General features: G+C 35.0%; 1 protein-coding gene across 2 annotated transcripts in view; it reads left to right on the top strand.

Moving 5' to 3' along the window:
• The window catches only part of Pms2 (mismatch repair endonuclease PMS2), a 272,119-nt gene that overhangs the window by 87,692 nt on the left and 164,867 nt on the right, over positions 1-19,560 (top strand). For both annotated transcript variants that reach the window (XM_090407693.1, XM_090407694.1), the window contains exons 8-9: positions 2,415-2,509; positions 3,949-4,048. In XM_090407693.1, coding sequence (XP_090263819.1) covers positions 2,415-2,509; positions 3,949-4,048 — 195 coding nt within the window. The remainder of the gene's footprint in view (positions 1-2,414; positions 2,510-3,948; positions 4,049-19,560) is intronic.

Here is a 19,560-nt window from a genome sequence, read left to right as displayed (position 1 = left end):
ATTGCCTATGATCGCCTTCTCTCAAAAACTTCAGAAATTCATCTCCCCAACATTTGCATCTCTTCATTCCAATCTATATTACCATAATTAAAATCACCTATAATGATCACTCTTTTCTTATTTGCCAAACTAATTTGCCTGTACATTTCCATATCACTGCCTTTTACATTATCAGGTTTGAAGCATGGCCAAACTAAATATTTCATCCTGTCCCTACCTCACAGCATACTGGATCCAAACCAACTTCCTTTTCTGTTTTGGCTGTCATCATTAAATACATCATATCCTTTTCTACTACAACAGTTTTTGGGCATATGAACTCAATCAATACAACAGTCTCATTTTCCTAATTGTGGATATTTCTGGCATTCTTATATAAATATAATACTTCATTTCCATTTGTATAACAAGTCCCATAGACAACTCTTCTCAGATGTGATCCCTCAATGCACATTTCTCCATTAGTGCCCCCCCCCCCCTCCATTTCCCTTTGTGTCTTGTTCTCTTTCTCATTCTCTTCATTCACACTACAAGTGTGAATGAAGAGATGTATTAAAAATTTTGTTAATTGTCTTGTAATCATAACCGTTGAGAGGAGGAATATGTTTCGGGTATTTTTCATTCCTGTTAATTGATGTACTGGACATATTGTATGTTCTATTTCATATTGTTTTAATCATGCCTATCTTTTGTAGTGGATGATAATGTAAAGTGGCATGTAAAAATCTTCCAGCAGTAGGTTTTCTGTGTACTGAAAAGAGCAATCTTTTTTCTTCATTTATTTCGACAAGGATATCAAGGAACAGTAATGTTTTGTGATCTTCAAGTTCAAGAGTGAATTTTATATTGGGATGCAAGCTCTTTAGATAGTCTCTGAAATAAATTAAGTCATCCATTGTTCCTGACCAAATAATGAAAATATCATCAATGTAACAAAACCAAGTTTTTGGTTTCTTGTGATAGTTTTTGTAATAACGTTCGTTTCAAAATTTACCATAAAGAGGTTTGCCAAGGTTGGAGATGGAGGAGGAGGGAATCCATGGCAAGTCCTTCTTTTTGTTCCCAATATTTGTCCTGAAATATGATGAAGGTGTTTTCCATATGTGTTTGAATAGTCTTACTTTGTCTGGTGGGAAAAGGTTTACAAGCAGATCCACTGTTTAGGTATATTGGTGAAAAGACTAACTACATCTAAACTTGAACATGACCTCCAAAAAATTCCTGAATTCCTGATTGCCTAAATAACTTGCATGTTACACTGCCATTACTATCAAAATATGGTCAAGGTTAGTTTTTTTTTGTGAAATGGAAAACTGGAGTGCCAAGAGAAAATTGTTTCCCACAGCTATAGTCTGAAGCTAACTACCGTATTTGCCAGCATATAAGATGCACTTTTTTTCTTTGAAAATAGGTCTGAAAAACAGGGTGCGTCTTATACGCCAGTACTCAATTTTTTTATTACTTTCATTTCTGGAAATTTTCTCTGTTCTGAGTTACTCGATTTCTTTCTTGCTTCCTTGCGATGTGTGAGATCATTCCAGTTACATAGAGTTCAGTGGATGTGCAAGTGCTGTCATCAAAAATCACAGCTATGTTCCTGTTCGTTTAAACTTTCCAATTGTTGATGTGAATGGTGATAAATTTCTGCCATTAAATTTTTTCTAAATTTCTTTGCAAATTATAGCTGAAAAACGTCAGCATTGCTACAATATTGCATACAAGCTACGTGTGATTGCATATGTGCTGAAGAACATGGAAACAAGGCTGCAGAGAGGCATTTCGAGCCAGTCTCAACTGAGAAACTAATGGAATCAGGACGAGGATGTAAAAAATCTTTTTTTCCTAAAAATTGTGTACAAAAAAGGGGGTGCATCTTATACACTGACAAATACGGTAATCACTTTTCTGGTGATGAATAAACTTTATTGCCCACCGGTATAGGTATTACACACACACTGTTAATCCTAAAATCTATTCTGCGCTGTTCCACTTAATCAATATCGATATCATGAAGTATGCTCATAATTATCGATTCTATCAAATTAACACAGCCTGATTATTCAATGACTTTATCGTTGAGTTTGCATTCATCTATAAATATGTTGTGAATAAGCATATTCTCTTTGAACAATGTAGTAGTAATGCATAAGAAAATGAGTAGAAAATATCAAGCAGCTATTTAAATATTTTATGTAAACTATAAGCTATATTTATTTACATGAAACTATATTTTATGTAATTATTTAAATAATGATATATTAGTATATGAAAATTTCACATAAAACATTTTTCATTTAGTGGGCATTTTTAAATTAGAAGTAAACTTAGAAGAAAATCAAAATTGGAAGAATGGATGAGATTAAAACATGCAGTTTTATCATTATTATTTTGTTCAATTGATTTTATATTTTTAGCTGTCATCATTGCTAGAATTCAAGCAGATAATTCCACCTCCTAGTATTTTGGATGAATATACTTTGCCAGATGCAGATGACATTAATCTAATTAAGTATGCATTTCTGTCATTTAATATCTATTTGTTTTCTGGCCTGAGCATAACGTACTTAAAAATGCATGTAATAAAGTAAGATTGTTTAAAAATTCTCATTTTACAGACAGATACAAAAAACAGATTTTCTTCATATAAATGCATATACTTTAAATAGAATCTTGATTTACAGATTGATAAATTTTTTTAATGCTTATAAAAATTCATAATGCTTATAAATATGCAATAATTATCATTATGTGATAAGTGACTGTTTTTGTGTTAATTTTGTTATCTATTGGAAATATTGGAAAACATTCCAATATTTTCAGATTTTATATTTTAATATGTGTGTATATGTATAAACACACACACACCTGCTTGTGTAAGCAAATGAAGAAGGAACCTATTGATATTTTGTTGAAGAACACTGGAGGTTGTAGTTGTCGGGAACACCTTTTAAGAAAGACTGTTTGGTAAGTTTGAAGCTGGGCTTTTAGGCAGCTGCTGCTTATGTTATAACAGGGAAAAGAGAAATGTTTTTAACAAGAACATTAGTGTAGGTGGTAGAAACAGAGTCCTGTACTGATGAGAAGTCCAAAGAGAGAGAAAGCCATCTGTTTTGATGCATAATGATCACCCATGGAGAAAACTGTCTATCCAAGTCTAGAGGGTGGAAGGCAGACCAAACAATGGCAGTTTTCTGAGCAGGTCACAGTATCAGATCTGCTCACATGAAAAATCTCAAAATCTGTTCATATAGAATGCTTCCAGAGATGCATGATGTACGCTAAGAGAACTGTCATGGATCTAGAGTAGTAGCAGAATCCATACTGGTGATTGTGATTAACTCGTGGGTCTCCTGTTAGTGAAAAAATTGACTGATGTTGATAATCTCTGCTATTTTAGAGAGTGCTAAGGTGAAGGCACTGGGTCAGTAGTGATTTAACAGTAGACTTTCATCTCTAAATTTTTGGAAATGGGCTTTATATAGGCTTGCTTCCACATATTTTTATAGATGCCAACTGAGTATGAAAGAGTAGAGATAGCTGATAGTTCTAGAGCATGCCTTTGAGTACAATTGGGAAGATGATATTGGGACAGAGGACTTTTTGGCATATAGATTATATTCTTCTGATTCTTTTAGCAAATGACTGCAGGAGATGTTGTGCACTGTTTCTTTTGCAGGAAGTGATTTGCTTTGTTTGTAAATTTATGTAAGAGTTGGAGAAAAAAGAATGGTGCCATAAGATCAGCTTTATATTAGGTTATTCATACGTGCTTTCACCTCTTTCTAACCAAGAGGCAAAATCACAGATGAAATGAAGTTACAATCTAATGACCTTAGCATGGGGGAGGGGGACCAGAAGGTATAACTGCCATTTGTACCCTCACTGGCTAATAACACTATTGAACAAACTCTTCATTGTAATGTAATTGTTTTTATATTTTTATTATAGGATAGAAGGTTTTGTTTCAACTTGTAAACATAAAGAAGGTCGTAGTTCATCAGACAGGCAATTCTTATATGTTAATAGTCGCCCATGTGATTTCAATAAGGTAACTGCTAAATTTAATTTATTTGCTGTATAAAGAGTTAATGTTTTATTAAAAATTACTCTCTTCTATCCTCAAACATACTTCATTCATCCACATATTCCAGACCTCTTTTTGTACACATTCTTGCTATAATTTCATTCATTATTATTGCTCTTCTCCTCTACTTTACATTATCACATCAGGGCAACATGCCCACTATCTTTCCTCGGATACATTTCAGTTACACTACAGGATTTTTACTATCATTCGTCCCAACTATTACTATCATCTCTTACACATTTTCATCCCTCTTCACTGTTAGTGCTTCCATTCTCTATTGTTCCACCAGGAAACACTCCTCTGGCACTCTACTCTTCGTGCCCTGAAACATCGAATCTACACCCTCTTGACTCTCTACCTTAATTCAGTCTTTATTCCTTCAATCTGTGTTCTCAGCTGTTCTATTTGTCTCTCCATACATCATTCATTATTATCGCTCTTCTCCTCTATTTTACATTATCATATTAGGCTTCCTGCTTTCAATTTACATTTGCACACACAATCATGGCCATCAGACAAATTATCTCTCTCTGTCTACTACACTGCCCAAGGTTGAATCTATATGCACATCTTTAATATCTGCCCATCCTCCAACATATTACTGGTATCCACAAAGTGAATTTCACCCATTTCTGAAGCACTATCTCAGCTGTTGCTAATTCCCGAGATCGAGATACTTTTACCTCCCAGTGCCACACACACACACACACACTCATCCCACACCTACCACGTTTTTAAACAATAGGATGCGTACATACCACATGCATAGCAAGCAAGAAAATCGACTATGATGATTATGACTCAAAATGTGAAATTACCATTCCAATGCAGCTTTCAATTTTTGAAGCTCTCTTATTGCAGTTTGTATCAATATCATTACATCTTTTTTCCTTTTCTAAGATCCTTTTAAATTTTGAAAAAAAGATAAATGAATTTATAATAAGTATATTGTACTAATGGGACAGTACCTTTTGTTGAAATTGCAGTGCAAGTTTGACTGGCTGGATACACGCATTTTCATTATTTCATTCACTAGATGTCCACTTTCCTGGTCACTTCTAGTGTACTGAATTTTAACAGATGCTTCAGAATTTTGAAATGAAAATATTATTATTACCATTATTTATTTTATTTTTGTCATGAAAGATCTGTCCATAAAAATCAGCATCACTTTGGTTTCTGCCAATTTTTAGGACTTACATTCCTAATAAATCAGCAGCACTTTGGTTTCCTGTTTCATTCTCCATATGATAAATTAGAAAGCTTCAATGTTTGTCATAGTACACTGCAGTAAATCCAGTTCCACCTATAAATGATTTTCAGTTTACTCATTTGTTACTAATTCTGGAATGAACCATGTCGATACTTAGCATCATAATCAAATTCCTGATATGTATTCTCAGTATTGGGGGGGATACAGATATTATGATAACACTACTAACTTCCTGGCAGCAATTTTCCCCCAAATTAATCTGTTTATCTGTTAAAATTTGAATGCTATCAGATATTATATTTCATTCTTCTAAAGCACCTCTTACTATCAGTTCACCTTGATCTTCCTCTGGGTCTTTTTCCTGCAATCCTGACAAAAAAATACTTGTTCTGTTAAACTTTCCTCTTCCCCTCTGTTTAAGTGAACCATACCGCTTGAGATTAGCTCTGCTAGCACATTTCTGAATGCTGACAATGCCAAGTGCTTTCTTAATATTCTCAGTTTTTGATATGATATTGCTACTGATTCCATCTATAAACTCTTATATCTATTGTCTCTAATCAAGTATTTTCCTTCTAACCCAGCTCTCAGACCAGAAATTGAAATTGATTTGAACACTGTTTTGTATACAGCTAGTTTAATGTTTTGATTGATTTCTTTCTTATTCCATATAAATTTATTTTGTTAACTTCATACCATACCAGCAATATTAATTGCTTTGTCTATTTCCATATTTAATTTGTCATCCTCACTACAAATTGTGACTAAATAGCTGAAATGTTTTACTTGGTGTAGAGGTTCTCCATTCGCAATACAATTAATGTTTTCAATGTTTCTGCCTTTTTTAATAGTCTTTGTCTTTTTATTGCTGATTTGCATGTCAAATTTATTATGGCAGTTATTCAGTTTAGTTAGGGAATTGTGCAGGATTGTACCGGATTTATTCATATAAGATCACCTGCATAAAGTAAAGAGCTCCATTTTGATATCAGGTTTAATGCTACTTTCTTCATAATGTGATCCATATAGATGATGAACAGGGCTTGAAACATTTTGTACTGACCTAGTCAGTACAAAACAGTACTAGTCAGGTGTTAGCCTGGTTGTACAGTTGCCTATATCATAGCCACTTGTTTAATCCTGGATCTTATCAGTTTATGAGCTTTTGTTAATACTGTGGCTAATTTTTGTCCTGTATAACCACCAGTTGAAGCAAATATGTTCACTATTTATCATTGCAGTATCCTTCACCACCCATAGTCCTTTTTTCCAGCACTTATAGCTTGGTGCATCCATTAAGTATAATGCCTCCCCATACCATGGCCCTAGCACTGTTGTACCTTTTCAAAAACATTCTTGCAATGGTAAGCAGTACCACTTTCACACCAGATCAAGTGTCATCTAGAATTGGATTAAAATGACTCATCTGTAAAGAGCCCATTGGTATCTTGTGCAATTTTTATGGATACAACACTACTGAAAATCGTGCTCTACAATCAGTCAGTTGTGGATAAAGGAATGCAGACTATTACAGGCCTTCGGGCATATAGGCCTACTTGTCACAGACATCTTGCCATAATTTGTCAAGATATCTGCATACGTGTGCTTGAATGGAGCTGACCTGCCATAGTGGTGCATTGATTATGTTTTGCTGTTATAACCAAAGATCTGTCTCATGCTCTATGGTAGAGCAAGGGTGACCTCTTAGCAAATGTCTGAACACATACCATTGATTTGACATGCTGCCCCAGAGCCTGGATACAATGCTATGTGAAATTCCAAACTCTCTGGCAATATTAAAAATTTTGTGGCCTTCAAGCTTTCCAGTAATTCTTCCCCAACTGAAATCATCTAGTTGATGTGTTTCAGACATTACAAGACATCCAAATTTGCAACTTTATTCCTTCACAAAAAGAGCTTCCTTCAAACACAATTCACTTAGTGCAGCTTTTTGCCTTTTATTGTTGAGTGCTACCACATCACCCCTTTGCATGCTATTTGAATATGTGTACCTGCTTTCTACTTGAAATTGTCAGTTATACAAATTTCCATCAGCTGATTCATCTGAATATGCAGTTGTAATCTTAAGAAATAGTGTTCGTCCTTAGGTTTTGGATACTATTGTACATTTGTATGTTTATCAGTCTGTTGTGAAGATAAAAAATTCATGCATTTTGTAAGTGATATAAGACCATTTATTATTAATTGTTATTAATGATACTATTTTTTGCTACATTTTACTTTTAAAACTTATGTCTTGAATCATTTTATGGAAAAAATCAAACAATTTGTTCTCTGTCATTAGAAACAAATATTAAAGCATGCAGTATCATAAAAACTCAATAAAATAAAACTCTTAACTAAAATAAAGAGCTAAAACACTCGCCGGCATTTACGAATTGCCCTAGCTGGATCTTATAGGTGGCACGATTGCTAGCCCAAGCATCCGTATATTTGCCTCCTATTGGTCCATTTTGATAAAGTTTCACTGGCCTGACAGCTGTTTCAAACTGGTTGGTTTTCATTAGAGACTCGGCAGAAACCTTAAGAGAGCAAAAACTCTCTTTCAATATTAAGGAACTTGAAACATTGGAGAGGTGTATTTTTCGTAAGCGAACTCTTGGTTGGTGCATAAAAGTATTTACTAAAATGAAGAGCCAAAAGGCTTCAGTTCAGTTTCAACCAAAAAAAACATATTTCATTACAACAAAATCATTGATGACTGACAAAACAGGCATTAATGATTAATAGATGTTACAAGTAAGGTAAATATCCAACAAACTATTTATGATATAAAACATGAAATAATTGACATTACATAAGTAAAACTGGATTAAACTGAAACTCCTCTTCTGTATTTTTTACTCATCTAAAAATTCTCATTTGTTACTGACGAACAAACAAGTGCATTTTTTAAACTGTGATGATGAATAAGAGTGCAAATAATGTGCACTCTGAATGCCCTCAAGGGATGTACAGGATATCACAATAGTACAACATGAAAAAGTTACATCATTACTAACGTCCTGTCAATAGTTTTTCTCCAAATTAATCTGTTATCTGTCAAGACTCCACTGTTATCGTATATTTCTATTTTTTATGGCAATTTTTTTACTGAATCAATCCAACTAGAATTTAGTCTTTCTGTGGGTCTTTTTCCTGCCAGCCTAGCAAAGAAGTTTTGCTAATATTTCTTCTCTCATTTTATTTAAGTGGCCCTGCCACCTGAGATTAGCTCTGCTAATATTACATTCCTGAATGAAAACACAATGTCAAGTTCTTTCCAGATATCCTCATTTTTAATATGATACTGCTGTTGATGCCATCTATTCACTTCCCTAATATTTTTTCAGAACCTTCATATTAGCAGTCTCTAGTTTCTGATCAAGTGTTTTATTTCTAACCCAGTTGCACCCTTGTCTCACACCTGATTTAACACCAAACCATCTTCCTGTATTGCCTTCAATTCTAACTGATGACTAACAACTCAAATACAGATTAAGCATTGCTTGATATAATGTCCCATTTATACCATATAACTGTATCATTTTGAACAGCTTTTCTTTTGGCACTTTGTCAAATGCCTTTTCCAGATCTTCAAAACTTAAATACACATCCTTGTTATATTCCCATGATTTCTGAATTAATTATCTTAAAGTGAAAATCTGATCCTCACAACTTTTATTTGTCCTGAACCCAGCTTGTTTTTCTCTGGGCTTCCCTTCCAACTTTCCTTATCCTTTTCTCAAGTATAATACGCGCATAAATCTTACTAGAACACGTAGGGAAATTTCTCTGTAATTCTCGCATTCAGTTTTATTTCTCTTTTTATTGATAGGTACTCTATGAAACTCTACTCCAATCTCATCTGGAAATTGGCCTTCTGAAGTATGCATTGTAACCAGTATAAAACTTATACTCATAATTGAGCATTTCTAATTGAATATCATCTACTCCAGCTGTCTTTAATTTCAGGTTTATGTTAGCTTTGTTCACCTGAAGTATTGATATGTATTTCTTATTGCATTCCTCCTGAATGTTTTCTATCACTGTGCTGTCACCGCTTATTTCATTTAACATATTTCAAAGTAATTACTCCAGATATCTCGAATATCTTTATCTTCACTTTTTGTATCACATTTATTATCTCTGATTACTTTTACACTCCTCTTTTCTCCATTTCTAAGCTTTTCCAATAGTTTTCAGAATATTTTGCTACTTCCTGGTATTCACTTTCTATGTTCTTACCAAATTCTTCCCATGACTTTTGTTTGGCTAGTTTTACACATTCACTTTATTACATTTTTCACTGTATTCTCTAATAAAAAAAAGCTGACTTACTTGCCAGCAACTTTTGATATGCTTTCTTCCTTTCCTTCACTGCCTCTCTAACTTCCTGAGTCCACCATGAACTGATTTTTCTATCCTTGCAGACAACCATGTGGCTGTCTGTCTAGATCAGTGAATGTTTTTTCAGGATCTGCTAATGCATTTCCAAGATTGGTTCTTGTTTTCAAACCTATTCATTTTACTTTGAATAATTTGTGTATTTGAGTCTACAGTTCACCACTGAAAAATTGTACACACTTTTCTTTTCAGTATGATATTCAATTTTATCCTACTCAAAACTAAATGGTGATGGTGTTCACTTCTTGTTTCAAATCTTCTGTATTGAACCAGCATGAAGATATTACTATCAACAGTAACAGAGTCAATGAGTTGTTTCTTATTTATTGCATCTTCTGTCCATGTGAATTTGTGCACATCTTTATGTTAGAACATAGAGTTAGTAATAACTAGTCCATGTCCTGAATAGAAATCCAGTAGGTACTTACCATTTGTATCAGTTTTGTTCTTTTCTCCAAATGTTCCCTAAACATTTCTATATGTCTAGTCATTTCTTACTCTACTGTTTAGGTCTCCATCAGAGATCAACTTTTGTTTTTTCTTTGTATCATCTCTAATGACTGAAAAAAAATCCTCCACTTATTCCTTTTGTAGGACCATAGGCACAAATAAGTCTAATTTTTCAGTTCCCCGTTTTGATATTTGCACACATCATTCTGCTTGATATTGCCTTCCATTCAAGAATATTATCCTCATATTTAATGTTGATTACTGTAGCTATTCCCTTGATTGTTACTGCCTGAATATAACATCTTGTATATGTTGCTTACAAAAACCTCACTTGTTTTGTTTATTTGTTTTTGGTAACACCTGTTATTTCTATCTGCTACTTATCATTTCTTTGGCTAGTTCTATTTTTTTTTTCCCTTGATGCTTCTTATGTTGATGCTGAGTTGGGATTTGATATTTACTTGTTTCTTCCAAAAATCCTTGGCTTAACATATACAATATAAAATAAAATAATAATAATGGATCTATTCATGAAAATTACCATTTTCATGAATAGATCCAGGAGGTTTATTACATTCAGTAAATGTTTGACCATTTTTTTTAAATGGCAGAGGAAATCTATTGCCAGATGTTATTTATCTCAATCTTAGACAGGCATAGATGTTGGCATTTAATTATGTTAAGTATGGTAGTATTAAACAACATCAAAAACTACGAATGAACTGAAACATGATTTGGCCGAATAATCTAATACAAATTTTTAGTTTAAAATTTGGCTGAAGCATACTGAATTAAATTTTATTTTTATATTTTTTGTTCAAAACATTTGTTTATAAAATTTAATTCATCATGCTTTGGCCAAATTGCAGAATGAAGAAAGATTGGAGAATATGTGCTGTAATAATTCATAACTTATGTAACCACATGAAAATGTGAAAATAAAAAGAGCCATCCTTATTTTATAAACAAATATATGTATGTATGTTTATATAGGAGGTTTGTTTGATAAGTCCGTGCAAAAATGAAGAAAACAATTTTTTTGGGGACAAACATTTATTTTTCAACATAGTCTCCCTTGAGGTCTATACACTTAGTCCGACGATGCTAGAGTTTTTTGATCCCTTCCATATAGTATAATTTGTCCAACTCTTCAAAATAGGCAGTTGTTTTGGCAATCACCTCATTGTTTGATGAAAATCTCTTTCCTGCCAGCCATTTATTCATGTTTGGTACTGACAGGATCCCTGTGGAGACATGGAAGGCACTAGGGGAAGAGGGAATTGACCTGCTGTGGGACCTATTAATAAAAGTTTGTTAACAGGAAACTATACCTGAGGAATGGAGGGAAAGTACTCTTGTCCCCCATCAACAAGAGTCAAGGGGATGCCCAAGACTGTAAGAATTACAGAGGAATAAAGTTGATGTCCCATACAATAAAGATCCTAGAGAGGGTTCTTGATGGAAGACTGAGGAAGGAGGTGGAGATTGCAAAGGAACAATTTGTCTTCATGCCTGGTCGATCGACGGCAGATGCTATCTTTGGGTTACGACAGATGATGGAAAAGTTTCGAGAGAAGCAACGGGAGCTACATCTGGTTTTTATTGATCTGGAGAAAGCTTATGATAGAGTGCCAAGGCAAGAAGTCTGGAGGTGTTTGAGGGAGAAGAAGGTACCAGAGAAATATGTCAGGTTGGTGCAGGAGATGTACAGAAATGTGAAAACAAGAGTTCAATCCTGCCTGGGAGAGACAGGAAGTTTTTCAGTGACAGTTGGCTTGCATCAAGGGTCAGCATTAAGTCCGTTCCTGTTTAATATTCTGATGGAGGTGATGACAGAGGAGGTGAGAGAAGACGCACCTTGGACTATGTTGTATGCAGTTGACATCATGCTGTGTGCAGAATCAAGAGAAGAAGTGGCAGCTAAACTGGAAAGTTGGAGGAAAGTACTGGAAGAGAGAGGTATGAGACTGAGCAGAGGTAAGACAGAGTATATGTGTTGCAAAGTGCATGGCAGCCAAGAGACAGATCTAGAAGTGGAAGGAAATGCCATCAGGAAGGTCAGTGACTTTAGATACTTAGGTTCAACAATGAAAGAGGATGGTGAGGCTGAGAAGGAAGCAGGATGGAGGAACTGGAGAGAGATGGCTGGAGTGCTATGTGATAAAAGGGTACCTATCAATCTTAAAGGCAAAATCTACAGGACAGTAGTGAGACCAGCTATGACATATGCTATGGAAACTGTGGCCCTGAGGAAAAATAACATCAGCAGGATGGAGGTAGCAGAGATGAGAATGCTTAGGTGGATGTGCGGTGTGACCAGAAAGGATCGTCTGAGAAATGATTATGTAAGGGGAATGGTGAAAGTTACGAACTTAGGAGCAAGGATACAGGAGGCAAGGTTGAAATGGTTTGGTCATGTGATGAGGAGGGAGGAAGAGTATGTGGGATGAAAGGTCATTCAGATGGATGTGCCAGCGAAGAGGAAGTGCGGACGGCCAAAGAAGAGATGGAGGGAGATGGTGGAGGAGGACCTGAGGATGAAGAACTTCGATGTGGCTACAGCCCAAGACAGGAGGTTGTGGAGGAGACTCGCCACAAACAGCGACCCTACTTAAGTGGGAAAAGCTGCAGAAGAGTTTTGATCCAGTGTGAGCAAACGCGGCACCCATCTTGTGGATAGTTTTCTCATGTGTAAATGTTCATGTAGAATATTATGTTCGTGGTCATTTGAGATGCTCACAGCCTTAGCAATTTCATGCACCTTTTCTCTTCTATCATCCATCACCATATCATGGATTTTTTCAATAATTTCTGGAGTAGTGACCTCAGCAGGGCATCCAGAACGTTCAGCATCACTTGTGCTCATATGGCCACTTTGAAAGTTACTAAATCACTTATAAACTGTTTTAATTGAAGGTGCAGACTCACCATAACGTTTATCAAGCTTAGCTTTGGTTTCCTGAGCTATTTTGCCTTTCAAAAAATAATGTTTAATCACTACACAAAATTCTTTCTCATCCATTTTTCACAAATCACAGTTTATGATCGATTCAAATGAACGCCAAACACAGAATAATAGATCTATCTGACTGATTAGTGTGTGATCCTCCAACAGTTACCAGCAACTAAAATTAACCTTGGTACGTACTGGTTGTGCTATCTCTTAGACTTTGCATGGACTTATCAAACAGCCCTCGTGTATATATAATGTTTAATTATATATATATAAATATATATATATATATATATATATTTAGAACTTAGAAAGTTTTGAAAAAAGACGAGAGAGCTCCAATGCCACAGCTTATGAGAATATAAGCTGTGGCATTGGAGTTGCCTTAGTTTGCACCACTTAAAAGAAAGATTTCTTCCTGGACATCCATATATTTGCCTTTTATTAAGGTTTTTTTTATTAAAGTTTTGTTGTCCTGATGGCTGTTTTGAACTATTGATTTTCATCAGAGATTATACAGAAACTCTCATTAAGTACCAAAGCAATCCTGTGTCAGATAGTTGTATTTTTCATAAATTATTACAGTAGGTGTGTAACAGTAATTACCAGAGAAGAGCCTAAAAGTCTTCATTTTGGTGTTGTAAAATGAACAAATCAATTCATATTTCATATCTGAATATATATACGAGGGAGTTCTAGAAAGTTTGATAAACACCAAGACAAAAATGATATTATCATCATCATCATCATCAACTTCCTGCCATGTACCCTCAAGGGGTGTACAGGATATGACAGTACTACATGAAAAAATTACATCATTACTAACTTCCTATCTACAATTTTCCTCCAAATCAGTCTGTTACTTGTCAAGACTCCAACATTATCAGATCTTATATTTCTATCGTCTAAGGCACTTTGTACCGTATCAATCCACCTATATCTTGGTCTTCCTCTGGGTCGTTTTCCTGCCAACCTGGCAGAGAACACTTGTTTTGCTAATCTTTCCTCTCCCATTCTATTTAAGTGACCATACCATCTGAGATTAGCTCTGCTAACGCATTCCTGGATGCTGACAATGTCAAGTTCTTTCCTAATATCCTCATTTTTAATATGATATTGCCATTGATGCCATCTGTTCACGCCTCTAATCTTTCTCAGGACTCTCATATCTGCGGTCTCTAGTCTTTGGTCAAGTGTTTTACTTCTGACCCAGCTCTCAGATCCATAAGTTAAAATTGGTTTGAACACAGTCTTGTATACAGCTAATTTAGTGTTCCGACTAATTTCTTTCTTATTCCATATGAATTTATTCAATTGACTTCCCACGATACCAGCTTTGCTGATTCTGTTGTCTATTTCTATATTTAGTTTACCATCTTCAGTAAAAATTGTGCCTAAGTAGCTGAAATGTTTTACTTGTTCCACAGGTTCTCCATTCACAACACAGTTGACATTTTCAATGATTCTGCCTATTTTCATTGTCTTTGTCTTTTTATTGCTGACCTTCATACCATATCTATTACAACAGCTATTCAATTTAGTCAGAGAATCTTGCAGACTTGTAGCGGATTTATTTAGAAGTATAACATCATCGGCATAAAGCAAAGAGCTGACATTAACATCTCCAATTTTGATGTCAGGTTTAATACCACATTCCTTCATAATGTGATCCATATAGATAATGAATAACAGAGGGGATAAAATGATATTAAGGTAACTTATATATCCACAAGAAAGAAAGAACATACTAGTAGCAGAGTTATGAAGGTAAGTTATGTTCTTATATCTTTGTATGTTCTTTCTTGTGGTTATATCAGTTGTTTTAATATCACACGCGATGTGCCGATGGTAACAAGGTTGGGCACTGGCTGTCGCATGTCCATGGTGAAGGTGACTTCACCGGAGTACTAGCGGGGTCCTCCTGGGAGATGCTCTTTTTGATGTTGCTCACTTTCCCCCACTTGCTGAACACTTGTGTGAGCATGTCATCTCCGGCTTCTAAAACTCCATAGGGAAACGGCTGATCTTTTAGCTGGCGCACTTGTGACCCCACCATGATAGGGGTCATTTGCTTCCCTTGGACTTGGTAGCCCTCTAAAAGTTTATCCCTCATCGTCACGTTCTTCACAACGAACAGAAATCGTCCTCCTCCGTAGATGGTGAAGGAGAAGATGTTCTGTACTCCTACGATCTCCTTGAGTACTTTAGTCAGGACTCTGGGTCCTCTAACCCTGGAATCTCCACTCCTAAGGTCTGGGTCCTGGGGGGGGGGGGAATCACTCTGCTCATTACTGGTCTCTGCATCTAAAAGAAAAAAATAAAAAAAAGAATTAGAGTCTGAAGACTCTAAAATAATCCCGTAGCACTAAAACTTGCTACCAGCAGGTTAGTGCAGTCAGTACAAGATACACAAAAAGATTAATAGGTAACAAATGTTAGTAACAGAATTTTACAAAATAGCAAAAAAATCTATGGTATCCTGGCTCAGGTGACGAGCGTCTGCGGTCCGCGCGAAAAAAGTAGGAACAACAATCGATGAGATGAGAAAAGAGGGCTTCGTTGACCTCACGAGCCCCTTTTATTTCTCTTGTTAGTGCCCTCTTTTTCCTTCTGAATTTCCTACACGGCACTATGATAGTCTCATCCCCAGGTTGGTCCCTTACTTTCTCCCTGCTTTGGGAGCACTCTTTCTCGGAAGGCGAACGTGAGTTGCTTTCCGTGTACATCACTGCCTCGGGCTTTTCATTTAACATGCATGCGAACATTAGACCTTTGCTCACAGGTTACTCAGTGATTCACAGAAAAATAAGTCATCTCAAATGAACGTGATATTTGCAAATAATTCATCATCTATGTGGATGATGATGAGGCTGAATGAACTCTTTCCACTTCTGTCTGTCCCGGGAGAGTCTGAACAATTCTGTCCAGTTTGGTGTTGCTCGTTGTAATTTGGTTTTCAGGTCCTCTTTTATTTTGTCTATCCTTCTAATTCTGGGCTGTCCTTTGGATCTTTTACCTTCCATCGTTGTATTCAAGGCTTTAGATGGTAGTCTTTCTGTTCCCATTCTGGTCACATGGCCAAACCATCGCTGTCTTCTTTCTTGGATTTTGTCTATCATTGTTATTTCTTGTTTTAGTCGTTTCCTTATGTCTTCATTTCTTAGTCGATCCAGCAGAGATACTCCAAGTAATCTTCTTAGCCAACCCATTTCAGTAACTAATAATTTTTTCTCTTCAGCCTTTTTGAGATTCCAGCATTCACTTCCATAGAGGAGTATTGGGAGGACCATTGTTTCATAGATTCTTACTTTTGTTACTTGTTTGGTGTCTCTTGACTTCCATTTTTTATTAAGTTGTAAAGTTTGGGATGCTTGACTGATTCATCTGTTTATATCTTTCATAATTTCACCATTGTACTCAATAACTCCTCCAAGGTAGGTGAAGTTTTCTACCTACTCTAGATTCTTACTATCAATTTCAATTTTCAGATTGGTGCTTCTTTTTCCTATTTGCATAATTTTTGTTTTCTCTATATTTATGTTTAATCCAGATTTTATACACTCCTCCTTTATTTTATCAGAAATTCGCTGTAGATTTTCTTCTGTGCTTGCAAGTAATGCAATGTCATCTGCAAATTTTAAATTTGTCACATTTTCCCCATATATATTGATTCTGTAGTCGTCATTGTTTAAGGGCTTATTGGTTGCTTCTTCCAGTGTAAGATTGAACAGGTCTGATGACAGATTGCATCCCTGTCTTACTCTGCTCTCTGTGTGAAACCAGTTGGTTAAGGTATCCTCCATTCATACTGCACTTTCAGATTTCTCATACAGATTCTTTATTATTCTTATGGTTTTGTTGGGAAATTCCAAATTCTTCCATAGTTTTCCATAGTTCTCTTCTATGGATTGAATCAAATGCCTGACGAAAGTCTATGAAATTTATGTAGCAACTTTGGTTGTACTCTAGTGCATTGGTCTCCAAAGTGTGATATGCGTACCCCAGGGGGTACGCGAGTCGATATGTGGTGGTACGTCAAAAAAAAAGTTTTATATTGATAGGAAAAAAATTAAGTAATTAAGTAAAGATAAAGAATATTACTTTCTTTCATCAATTAAACATATATCTAATCTAGACAAAGATGTTATAAAGATCCTGTAAACTGAATTTGCGAGTAGTGCACATTGGGCAACTTTGCACACATAATCGTCCGTGGCAAAGCTGTCATGTTTTTTAAAACTAGGGAGTAAATCTCTTACTTCTTATCATTGCCATTATTTGTAGAGCATCCTAGTGTTGACAAGCCCAACTCGAGAAGGAAAATTGCTTAGTTATCCTGCTATCTACAGATGACACCACAGTTGTATTAATTATTTGACTATTAGTAGTAAGTTTAACGATTTTTTAGTATATATTGTTTCTGTGCAATTCCAACGCCTTTTTGTGCTTACTTTTATGTTTACACTAGAAATAGTGAATTAATATTATCAAAATTGCTTACATTTTTTAAAAGTTTTTGATATTATCAATAGTAAATGAATTATATTTAAATTTTACAAATTAACCCTGACAAAATGGATAAATGGTTAAAAAAATTTCCTCCAAAGAAACCACGAATTGAAGATAATTCTGATAGTACTTCTACATCAGACGAACAACAAGAAAAAAATAGGATTGATTCTTCTATTCAAACAAGTTCGTTATCAGTCAAATTAAGTGATAAAAACATTAATCTGAAACTTAACAAAACCTTGCCAAGAAAGTTTGAAATTATCAAGAAGACTGCTTGAAATGGGGATTTACATCGACGATAGTCAACAATGAACCTCGTCCTACATGTGTATTGTGTCATGAGACGCTATGTAATGGAAGTATGAAACCATCATTATTAGTAAGACACTTAAAAACTAAACATCCTGAACATGAACAGAAATCTTTGCAATTCTCTGAACGATGTTTGGTGACGTAATTCTCAATCCAACAACAGACAAATCAGCCCTTCAGAACACAGCAATTTACAGACAAAAAATACTAGTTGTAGTGGTGGTGGAGGTGGGCGGCAGATAGAGTTGATTCATAGTAGATGTTCAGTGTAGTGGTTGAGAAAGTTGTATCAATTGAGACAGTTGTAGGTGTCCTCCCGCAATGAGCCTTCGGACTCCTTGGAGGTGTCAATAATAATAATAATAATAACTTAAAAAAATTCACTAAAATTAACGATAAATATTTGGAGGCATCTCTTGAGGTTGCATTCTTAATTGCAAAAGACAAAAGCCACACACTACTGGGGAAACACTTGTACTCCCAACCGCCATAAAAATGGTAGAAATAATCCATGGAAAAGAATATGCAGATAAACTAAAATGTATTCCTTTATCAGTAAATACTATTGGTAGACGTATAGAAATCATTGCAGATAATTTAAAGAAGCAACTATTAAAACAAATGACTCAATGTGGGAAATTTGCTATACAGCTTGATGAAAGCACAGATGTTGCCAACATGTCTCAGTTATTGGTATTTACTAGATATTATTTTAATAATGAATTACAGAAGAACTACTTTTTTGTGGGGCACTTCAGGAAAGATGTACAGGTGAAGATGTCTTCTCAACAGTAAATAACTTCTTTGTTAAAAACAATATTTTGTGGAAAAACTGTTTAAGCATAACTAGCAATTTGGCAGCTGCTTTAATTGGTACAAAGAAAGGATTCAAAGGAAAAGTAACCGAAATAGCACCACATGTCAAATTCATTCATTGTATTATCCACAGGCAAGCTATTGTGGCAAAAAAAAATGCAGCCTGATATACACAAAATACTGCAAGATGTTATCAGTATAGTTAATTTTATAAAAACGAGGCCTTTGAATAATAAAATATTTACAGTACTATGTCTAGAGATGGGCAGTATCCACGAAAATCTTCTATACTACACGGAGGTTCATTGGTTATCTCGAGGAAAAGTGCTTAAGAGAGTTGTAGAACTAAAAAATGAGTTACGCATTCTCCTACTGGATAAAGATAAGAAATTTGCAGATCTTTTCAATGACGATAAGTGGTTATTAACACTATGCTACCTAGCTGATATTTTTGAAAAAGTAAACATGCTTAATTTGTCTCTTCAAGGAAAAGGTAACATTTTAACAATGAATGAGAAAATAACTGAATTTCGAAAGAAAATGGTGCTGTGCAGAGAGAAATTTGAAAAGGGATGTTTAGAAATGTTTCCATCTTTATCTGATTTCGTTACAGAAAATAATGCAAATGTAAAACAAACAAAAAGTCTAATATCTACACATTTAAAAAGTTTAGATGCATATTTTTGTAACTTATTCACAGATCTTCCTGGTGAAGAATTTCAATGGATTTTATACCCATGTGCAGAAAATGTAAAAATTGACCACCTTCCGATTATTTTTCCAGAGCAATTAATTGACATTAGATACAAT

Source organism: Typopeltis vanoorti, chromosome 17 (assembly GCF_054136105.1).
Source record: "Typopeltis vanoorti isolate ZY-2024b chromosome 17, IOZ_Tvanoo_1.0, whole genome shotgun sequence".
NCBI classification, from domain to species: domain Eukaryota; kingdom Metazoa; phylum Arthropoda; class Arachnida; order Uropygi; family Thelyphonidae; genus Typopeltis; species Typopeltis vanoorti.
This window is presented reverse-complemented; position numbering and strand designations above follow the sequence as displayed.